This window comes from Melanotaenia boesemani, chromosome 19 (assembly GCF_017639745.1).
Source record: "Melanotaenia boesemani isolate fMelBoe1 chromosome 19, fMelBoe1.pri, whole genome shotgun sequence".
NCBI lineage: Eukaryota > Metazoa > Chordata > Actinopteri > Atheriniformes > Melanotaeniidae > Melanotaenia > Melanotaenia boesemani.
In genome coordinates this window covers 10,644,533-10,655,285 of record NC_055700.1, presented here as the reverse complement: position 1 = coordinate 10,655,285, position 10,753 = coordinate 10,644,533, and the positions used below count along the sequence as shown (strand labels likewise).

The 10,753-nt window shown below is 38.3% G+C and overlaps 2 protein-coding genes across 2 annotated transcripts; one reads left to right on the top strand and one right to left on the bottom strand.

Annotated features, from left to right (window-relative positions):
- Positions 1-465: 465 nt before the first annotated feature.
- On the top strand, positions 466-3,536 carry hwa (huluwa). The gene is made up of 3 exons (XM_041970340.1): positions 466-1,390; positions 2,736-2,934; positions 3,051-3,536. Exons 1-3 carry the CDS (start codon positions 800-802, stop codon positions 3,212-3,214), a joined length of 954 nt encoding a protein of 317 aa, XP_041826274.1. The 5' UTR covers positions 466-799; the 3' UTR covers positions 3,215-3,536.
- Positions 3,537-5,003: 1,467 nt separating this feature from the next.
- atp5fa1 (ATP synthase F1 subunit alpha) lies at positions 5,004-9,508 on the bottom strand. The gene is made up of 11 exons (XM_041970455.1): positions 9,390-9,508; positions 8,294-8,369; positions 7,997-8,166; positions 7,600-7,773; positions 6,980-7,146; positions 6,291-6,591; positions 5,962-6,186; positions 5,775-5,882; positions 5,545-5,689; positions 5,309-5,459; positions 5,004-5,227 (listed from the first exon to the last, which is right to left on the bottom strand). Exons 1-11 carry the CDS (start codon positions 9,447-9,449, stop codon positions 5,149-5,151), a joined length of 1,656 nt encoding a protein of 551 aa, XP_041826389.1. The 5' UTR covers positions 9,450-9,508; the 3' UTR covers positions 5,004-5,148.
- Between the last annotated feature and the right edge of the window lie 1,245 nt (positions 9,509-10,753).

The following is a 10,753-nucleotide window of genomic DNA, read 5'->3' as shown; positions in this document are numbered from 1 at the left end:
TAAATGTTCCTTTTAACTTTTATGTTATATCATACATCACAATCACACATTATGATAAACTGTTACATTAAAATAAATTGTCCAATCTCCAAATATAACAGATCTAAACAAGATACTTGTGCTAAGAAAAAATAAAAGAAAATGCAATGCAATTTAATTAATTATACAGGGGCCTCTGTGGTTCGTGTGTCCCTCCTTTTCTTAATTTGGTTCTTCTTGTGGTCAGTATTAACCCTGGTCTACATGTTTTGAACCCATATGAGTCATATTAAGTCTCCTTGTAGGGGTTTAGAGTTGTTGTTTGTGCCTGTTTGAGGGAATTTATTCACAAATAATGAGTACAAACAAAGTGTCGACAGCAATAAGGCAGAATACACTCAATACAAGCCTTGGACCTCCGGTGTTCTGGCTAGGTATTCTTATTTCTGTAGCTACTGTTTGTGCAAGGGCCATGATAATTCAGTTACGAGCATCGCTGCCATCTCGCGGCGATATATTGCAATGACACCGATGATGGCGCAAACAACTAGACACACCTGTTGATTTGTGAAGCTGTCGGCAGAGCTACGAACTGTGGTCCTATGTCGTACATTTGACAGTGTTCGTCAACAATGACAGAGAACGGGGTGGTGAAAGCTGGCTTTCACATAAGGATACTGTTAAAGAGGCAAGAGACTTTCACACCAAGTAATGCACACTGATTGAAGTGTCATTCCACCTGTGCACGGAGACGCAAGGTGAAATTTCCACTGGGAACAGTTATTCTCTAAAATCCACCCGTTATGTCATCAGGAATGAAATGTCGCAAATAAGTCAGACCACACCAACAAATCTGACTGAAGCCCACCCTGTGACAAATTTGACTTTAGTGGTCCTTCTGCTCATTCCCTGCGTGGTTATTCTGCTTCTGCTGAACTGCTTCTTCCTGGGTTACAAGATACTGGCCCTGTCAAAGAAGAACAACAGACTGAAGAGAGAGGACACGGAGGAAATGCTCCTGCGGTCCACCCTGCCGAGAATAAGGGTGTGTGATGCGGCCTTTTCCCCACTTCAGGACGGGGGGAGAGCCTACATGTCTCTATCGGAGCCCGTCCTGCCGCACCCAGTCACATCCTCCAGGGCGTCATCCAGAGAGAGAGCCGGGGTGAATCACAGGAACCGGCTGCTGAGGCCCGATGGTGCAACCGGCTCAGGGTCCCTGAGGGCGCCAAGCACTATCAGGGCCGCTTCCTCTGCGGCTGGTTTTACGCCAAGAAACGAGTTTCCTCTCGGGTCACGGAACTACAGCATCAGTAAAGCTTTCTGGTGTAGAAGTGCTCCAGTTTTACCGCAGTCCAGTGATTCAGAGGTGGAAACCAGAGTGAATCTGGTACCACCAAACTCTCCCATGGTGAGTGAATAAAAGTCAGATAAAATGTTCCTTTTTTTTCTAATGCAGATTCATTAGTACAGAAGTAGCCCGTTCAGCAAAGGTTCTGAGTATCAATAAAAGTTGTAAGGTTGAAATTCCTGCAGTTGTATTCAACATGTGGCTACGTTTTCCTGCTCAAGGGCCCCATCCCCTCCTTCCTTGGTTTCCCTGTGTGAGAAATAATTTGATTGTGTTTCTAGAAACCCCAAATAAGCTCAAGATAAAACAGAAAATGAGGGTAATTATCTGAAGGCAGGCCTATATTAAACTACATTTTTATTCATATATTTATGCATGTTTTGTGCTGCAGATTCCTACTTTTGATTAGCTACAAACTCTAAAGAGCAACATCAGCTGTCATGTTGTGTGTATGGTGTTTTTGTGAAGTTATTGAAACAAAAATGGTATTTAACTAAGCTTGTTCTGAATTCAATACTTGACACCTCGTATTTCTCTTTAATTTGCTTCCATGGCAGCAGACATACTTGTAATATATAGTTTTCCAAATTTCCTGGAAGTTTCACAATTTATATAAGGTAATATTTAGCAAATATCTATTAGTCTTGGCATATCAGCATAGTTTGTGACGAGCTTTAAAATGATCTACAGCAGATGACCAAGATCTGAAAGTGATGTCTTTAAACAATATGACAAAAATCCAGCAGAAGTCTAACACAACTTAAGGGCCATAAATGTCTCTTAGGTCTGCGTCAGGTCTGTTGTGAATCATCTGAAATGTTCGCCATGGAAAAGTTGCTGTTAAGAAGTCATTTTTAAGAAAAGAAAATGGGGAGAAAAGGTTGAAGTATGGCAAACTACATGAGAACCGGGGTGAAAAATGACGTAACAGGTCTGATGGAGTGATGAATCCTTTCCAGAGCCTGGATTTCAGCATTATTGTTCACAGAGTGAGCAAGCTTTGGAATTTCTTTCAAGAAGGCTGGAAAACTATTGCTGAAGATGTTTAAGGAAGACAAGAAAGCTTAAGAGTGTCCAGGTTGTATTGAAGAATAATGGTGGTGGCACTCGACTTTTACAAGCTCTGCTTTTGCACATTTCTATATTTTGTCTCAGACTGCAGACATTCTACATGATATTTTCTTTGGTTTATCCCAAATAAATGAGTACATTTTCCACACAGGCAAATATTCAAGCTTTTCCTTGCTATCTAAACAAAGTAATGAGTCAGGGATGTAAATAAAGCATAGTTGTTCCATTTGTGGAACTAAACTAAAGGAAATTAATAAATACACAAACCTTAGTCTTGAGCATGAAGTGTACTTTATCACTTAAGAGTAATTATGTAAATCCCTTTGTTTTACAGCAGGAGACAGAATACATGGGTCACCTTCGTCGGAGCAGTACTCATGAGAGGCTGGCAGAAGTGAACCAAGGTGCTGCTGTGCATCCGTTTGACAAAGTTGCGATGGAGTGTGAGTACATGAATCCACCTTCAGAGCCATCTTGCCTAAACATATCTGCAGTGGGTCCTGGACTGGACAGCGACTTTGGAGCAAGTGCAGGTATTTCAGTCTCTTTCTTTCGCTCTGTTCTTTCTTCATTTCACAAGGGGAATGTACTGTAATTTTGGCCAATACAGAAACAAGACTGACTGATACGTGGACGTGATTTCTTTCAGGTGTCTCCCTGCGGATCCTGTCAGCAGACAGTGATGGACTGTCCAACGGAGTGCTGACTTCAGCTCTGGAGTGGGATTATTACGACCCCTGCTACGTCAAACAGAATAATATACCCAAACATAATCACAGACCTGCAATGCACACAAAACAATACTGGGTTTGATTTACAGTTTTTAATGTTATTTTAACTTTATTTAAATAGTATACCGGTATGCATGTTTTCCTTTTTAGACAGTTCTTATTTGTGTCACAAACAAACACTCTGTCTGCACATTTATTTGAACTTTATTGTCATTTTGTAGCCAACACTGTCAGTGACTTTGTTCATATTTTAGATTTAATCTGCACCTTCACTTCAGTGATTGTCAAATGATTTCTGGGCACATTTTTCACTGTTAACTTTATATGTAGTCATCACTTTATTTTGAATGGTTGTTCCGCAAGTTTTTGAGTTTCACATTCGCATTCATAAAAATGTATTTCACTTTAAACCTTTTTTTTTTTGTTTGTTTGTTTTTCTTTTTTTGCACTTGATCAATAACAACCTAATAAAGTACATTTTGATTAAACTGGATCCATTTTTCTAAATAAAAATAATAGTCCTTCCACACCTTTTAAACTGTTAAATTGCAGAGAACATTTCAGTCAAGATCGTAAATAAAATGGTTTGAAAATGCTGTTCGTTTTCCAATAGTTGCATCTGCTGTTTGCCTTCTGTGACCAGCAGAGGGCGCTGTGTTTTAAGGCTCACTGCATGATAAAACTAGGTCTTGAAATGAAATTTACTTATGAACCTGAGAAAACTAGTTTTGTTCTGTAAGTAATACTAGAGAAAAACCCATTTATTAAAAAGATTACATTTAGTTCAATTTGAACAGAAGGTTATCCTCAAAAATATGAATAAAAACCCAAAAGCAGCCATAGTCTTTCAGTATAATTGAAAATAAACCAATTAAAATTAGCCTTGCTGTATAAAAAGGCATAAAGTGTTGCTAGTAGTTCTTGTTATAGATCTGGTAAGCTGAATCTTTTTTATTGAAACCTGAACTGAAACTGTCCGTTTCTGAGCCAGCAGACACATACATATTTACTATAGCAGTGTTAGTCAAGCTTTTTTTTTACTCCCTAACCAGTGCAGAACTTTTTACGTTGAAAACAGAGGCAAACGTTTAAAATGTTTCTAAAGAAACATTTTTAGATGTAAAACATTTGAAAAGAACATATTTCAAAGATGTTGCATATGAATAATCTGACTAAAATCATAGCAAACCTTATCACTAAAAGCTCATCAGATTGGAACAGGACTTGTTCATAAATGTCACTGTCATATCAATGTATCTATAAATAAAAGCATGTCGTGGATTTTTACATCTGTATATAAAGAAAAGGTACAGATTTGACTTTTTCTGCTGCATTTTCAGTCCATAATTCCTGGAGAACCAATTGTTTTTTTTTTCCTTAGCTACACACACAAAGACACTACAGAAGAAGCCTCTAGGGCTTTTGATGGTGTAGTGGAGGCTTTTCACATTGTGTCTTCGCTGATTTGAGCAAATCTTCTTTCTAAAAACACAGCCGGAGATAAGCTGGCTTCATGATGTCAGTTTCTCCCAGTATCAGTGCAACACTTGGACCATGTTTAAAGTTTTTGCACTGACAGGTGAAGTCATTTGGTATGAATCAGTTGAGTCAAAAAATCCTGATATGTGACCTGAGTTTATTGAAATGAATTAAACTGAATAATAATAAAATAAATGCATAGAAATAAAGGAAAACCGAATTTTTAAATGACCTGAGAAAAAGAGCAGATTTCTAACTAAATTATTGTCTGGAAAAGCTGCAACATTAGTGTTTGCATGTACTAAAATATAAGGGCAGTACCAATATGTAAAACCAAACCACTTCCCCACAAATCAAACAGCACTGCAAAGAAAATAAAAATCACAACTATGTCAAGTGTATGGAATATTTTATTCTCCGTTAAGAGATATCTGTACATTAAAGATCAAGTACAACTTGAATTTTTTTTAAGTCCATGGAAAGTACAACTGATGCTCCACTATGCAAATAAAACAACCAGACCCAAAAGCACCACTTTTACTCAAAGCTGGAGAGGAAATTCAACACAATCTGCTTGAGTTTAGCATCAGATGCCTCTGAGATTTTACCATCAGCCCTACAAACAAGAGAACATTGATTATAATACATATCTCAGAGAGAACAAAAAGCATGGTATTCCTTCCGACATTTTACTTACCTAATAGCTGCCAGCAGGTCTTGATGCTGACTCAGTATGTGCTGCAGAAACACCTTCTCAAATTTGGTGATCTTGCTTGGCTCCATTTTGTCCAAGTGTCCCCTCACACCAGCATAGATAACTGCTACTTGCTCTTCAATAGCCATTGGAGCTAAACGATTAAAGAATACAGGCAATTTAAGATGAGAATGAATCCATTATTTGAAAGAGATGCTGAAATAAGCAGCAACACTCACAGTACTGTCCCTGTTTGAGGAGCTCAGTCAGACGAACACCACGGTTCAGCAGCTGCTGAGTGGCAGCATCCAAATCAGAGCCGAACTGGGCGAAGGCAGCCACCTCACGGTACTGAGCCAGCTCCAACTTCATGGTTCCAGCCACCTGATGATCAGTGGGAATACGTGAGATAACATGGAAGATTTTCAGTGAGATAACCGCCATGAGATTTCAAAGTGGGGGGGCCGACCTGCTTCATAGCTCTGGTCTGGGCAGCAGATCCGACACGTGACACAGACAGACCAACATTGATGGCTGGACGAATACCCTTGTAGAATAGCTCAGTCTCCAAGAAGATCTGTGTGAGAAAATAGCATTTTACAACTAGTTCAAGACTGGTTATACTAGGATTAAAGCATGACAGGTCACCCTCTCACCTGTCCATCTGTGATGGAGATGACATTAGTAGGAATGTAGGCTGACACGTCACCAGCCTGTGTCTCAATAACAGGGAGGGCTGTCAGGGAGCCACCACCGAAGTTGTCATTCATCTTAGCAGCCCTCTCCAGCAGACGGGAATGCAGGTAGAACACGTCTCCTGGGTAAGCCTCACGACCGGGTGGACGACGCAGCAGCAGGGACATCTGACGGTAGGCGACAGCCTGTGGAAAAACAACGAGCAAAGTTGGATTAATCTCCAATCCTTCTTGAAACCATCTGCATCTGATTTTCTCTACATCCATACCCCCTCAGACGTAAATCTCACCTGCTTGGAGAGATCGTCATAGATGATCAGGGCATGCTTGCCGTTGTCTCTGAAATACTCTCCCATGGAGCAGCCAGAGTAGGGAGCCAGGTACTGCAGAGGAGCAGCATCAGAGGCAGTAGCAGACACCACAATGGTGTACTTCATGGCATCAGCATCAGTCAGCCTCTTCACCAGCTGAGCCACTGTGGACCTCTTCTGGCCAATAGCAACGTAGATGCAATACAGCTTCTTCTTCTCATCAGTTCCATCGTTGAAGCGTTTCTGATTGATGATTGTGTCTATAGCAATGGCAGTTTTTCTACAGGAGAAATTTAAATATGTAAGATTTTGATGGCACCTTCTAAATTCTGAATACCTTTAAATAAACTACTTAGAAACAGAAGGAAACAAAAGTCAGATTTTTGCATTATTAAAATCGGTTTTACAGAAGATATCCACAAACGAGTAACTACAAAATGATTTTTCACCCAGTGTATACTCATGATTTTTTTATATCATTATTCAAAGTGTCAAAGACAAACTGACAAACATAAATGATCAAAAACCCTAACATGAGCTTTGTTTATGGCACAGAAAATTATTTGTCCTTGTCTTTAGCAAACGTGGTTACTAGTTTCAAAAGGCACTAAAAATAACACTACATACCACAGGTGCTAAAATATTCCTTTTGAGCTGAATCCTCTTACCCAGTCTGCCTGTCTCCAATGATGAGCTCACGCTGTCCACGACCAATAGGTACCAAACTGTCCACAGCTTTGATGCCAGTCTGCATAGGCTCCCTCACAGAGATTCGAGGGATGATACCGGGAGCCTTCAGACCCACACGTCTGCGGGTCTTAGAGCCAAGAGGGCCCTTTGAAGTGAACAAAGAATAAAAACAGATCAAGGTGAGTTCAGCTACCTTTTAATAAATTTGTTAAAAAAAGATGGGCTACAACAGCAAAAACATCATCAGCTTGCAGGGCTCCTTCTAAATTATACCTAAAAATTACGAGCCAACTTATCAGCTAAGTCATCATAGGGAAAGTGAACTGACAACTTCACAAAACTTTCCAAATGTAAGTCTCTGAAATGTGAACATTTGCTGTGTTTTTTGTTCTATTTGATCATAAGCCCAACATGTATGGATACATTAATCTTTGTGAAGATGTTACCTTAGTCACTGAACAATAACTAAACAATTTGATGACATGTTAAAAAGAAAACCACCAGATTAGGAAGAATACAAATCTGTAAAATTAGATTTATACAATCCATTCATAATGATAATAGACTAAGTCATGGGGCCATAAATGAACATGAGTACCTTTCCATCGATGGCATTTCCCAGAGCATCAACGACTCTGCCCAGGAGCTCTTCACCAACAGGTACATCTACAATGGCACCTGTTCTTTTCACAATGTCACCCTCTTTGATCAGCTTGTCATTACCAAACACCACAACACCAACGTTGTCGGGCTCCAAGTTTAAAGACATACCCTGGATGAGAGAAATATGATTGAAAAAAGAAAACAAACACAGTGACATCAAGTACACAAAAGAAATTGAGACATGTTGATATACACAAGTATACATAATTACTCATAAGTATCAATTTTGCAAACTATCTGAGTGCAAATTATTCAACAAGTTATTAAGCAAATATTGTTAGGCATTAGTGCAATCCCCCCAGTAGGTCAGTATGCAAGGTTTGCATCATTACCTTCAGACCAGAGGAGAACTCCACCATCTCCTCAGCCTGCACGTTCCTAAGACCGTACACTCTGGCAATACCATCACCAATGGACAGCACACGGCCAGTCTCCTCCAAATCCGAGCTGGTATCAACTCCCATGATCTTCTCCTCCAGAATGGACGATACCTCAGCAGTGCCTTTAAAATATTTAAAAGGTTTTTATTTAATCAGAACTACTAAGTCATATTCATCTGTAAACATGAGCCTCGATGAAAGAAAAATGTATTTTCCAGTAAGCCATAAAGAGTTTAATGAAACACTGACCTGTCTTTTGGAGACATGGGCGGTTGGTGTGTAGATTCTTGACTCCAACACATGCAGCAGCAACATTCTTGGAAACCTTTAAAACATAGTTAAATCATTTTCATGTCATTCACAAATAGGTCATTTTCAGTTTGATAACATTTAAAAGTCAAATAGAGAAAAAAATGAGCAAATCATTCTGCTGTTCTGAAATAAATGTATAAAATTGTTGCACAAGTGCACAACATGCAGCCATTTTTGTCTCAAACCAAACAACAAATTTTTTTATTATTATTTTCTATCACTGTATGCATCAAATAATAAAATCTGAAATCTATCTTTCTACTGTGTTGAGCAAAAAGGCATTTAAATTCCAGCAACCTGAATTATAAATCCTGTCCTAATTTTGGGAATGGGTCACAAATCTTCCTTATTTGTTCCACTAAGCCCTCCAATTGTACTGGTAGAGTGTGAAGAATAGGGAAGCTGCAACTGAAAAGTAAAGCTTGTACTAACGAAAACTAATTGTAAAGAATAGAGTGAATAGGAGCTATTATTACTAACCTTCCCATAAATATTAGGAACCTATTTTCTCGTACCTAATTTTCCCAGAAGACCTGTTCAACAAAGTCCATTAGCATTAGTCATTTGGAAGCAGACTTTTACATCAATTGTAAACTATTCCGTCAGAAGACAGCAACATCTTCAGATTTGCTTTACCTACTCGAAAAGCTGTTAAGCTAGCCAGAGAAAACATCGGAATCAAAGCTAGCAAGAGTAGAGACGAAGCTGACCTTCAGTACGAAATTACGCTCGTAATTACACCACATTGGCATACTTACTCCCACTGACACAACATACTGACCGACGATTTAAAGAAAATAATTTAACTCCACCTCTATTATGTACTTTTTTATTTCTTCATTCAAAAGGATGCTTTGTTGCCATCTGTCATGTACAAATGATAACAGTGCGGACTAGCAATGTGAAGGGCCTGGTGCCCTCCAATACAAAGACGTGTGCACGCACAACATCGCAGCAGTTTTGGTGCTACTAAGATTTTTTTTCTTGTCAAAGTGGACAAAAATCTTAACACTGGCAAATTAGGGTTGCTTACAAATCCAGCCCTTCGAGGAAGGTTACGGGCAAGAGCCGCTGCGACACGAACTGACAGCATGTTGATGTCTTGTGGAGTCCGTCTACTCCCGGTGCCGGAGAGAGAAGGATGGCGGAAGGACGCGGCAACCCGGAAGTACTTTTAAGTAAATTACTTTTAAAAGATAAACGAATAAGTAATGTATGACTTTAGAGCAAAATTAAATAAAATGTGTCTTATTTATATTTTAATTTTCTGTTTCACTTTCTTTGTTGTTGTTGTTGTTGTCCACCTTATGAAACTAAACTACACAAAGGTTTCAGTGAAGAAAAACTCATACAGCCTACAGCTACTGTTCACATTATTAAATACATACAAAAATATATATATATATATATATATATATATATATATATATATATATGTGTGTGTATATACACGTGTATATATCCATGGTTGACAATAGTTGAGACTACTAATTTATAGCTCAGTGCAAACATACTGTGTAAGAATGTTGTTGATTCGGTTTGAATACATATTTTTGTTATTACAATTCAAACACATAAGCAGTTTTAAAAATGATTGTTCTACTTTTTGTTATTGTAGTTATTTTTAACATGCTAGGATAATTTCATCATTGCAGCATAATTTTCTTTATTAAGTAAGTTCTTTAAAAAAACTCACAAAAGCAGCTGGGGGTGATTGTGTAAGTGCTTTTTACACTTCTATTTTCACTATTTTCAATGCAAAGTGTAATGTACAGTTTTCACTAATATACCTGCAATATGTGTTATGCACCTATATTTAAGTAAACCTACCACCAGGGTTTTTTTATTTATTTTATCAATAGACTACGTGCTTTGGATTGGCTGGGGCACACCGGCATAGCTGTCACCTTACATTAAGTTCTTGCACATTATGTGTGGAATGCTGGGTTTTTTCTTAAAAAAATGCTCATGAAATATATCAGGATTGAAACATGACCTTGTACTGTCTTGGTTAGTTACGGTGTAGTACAAAGGAAGACACAGAGCTCTACTAAATTTAGTAACCTACATTCTCATATGCAGCAGAAACATGTTGTGCACATCACATAGTGGTAGTGGCACTCTTCCCAACCTCCTAACAATAAACAAAGCTTTGGAAGTTTTAATAAATATACAGTAGTAATATTTACAATGATTTATTTTAGACTGGCATCTACGTAGCTGTGGGTCAATATCCATACCAAGTTGTCAGATGATGTTGAATCATTATAAATTATAAACAGAAGTGAAACATTTGACAAAAGCAAACCAGAGACATTAGTTTCATTGTATGAACTTATATAATATTGTGTTTTAAGATTTTACATATCCCTAAAACCATCTAAGATACTTAGCATA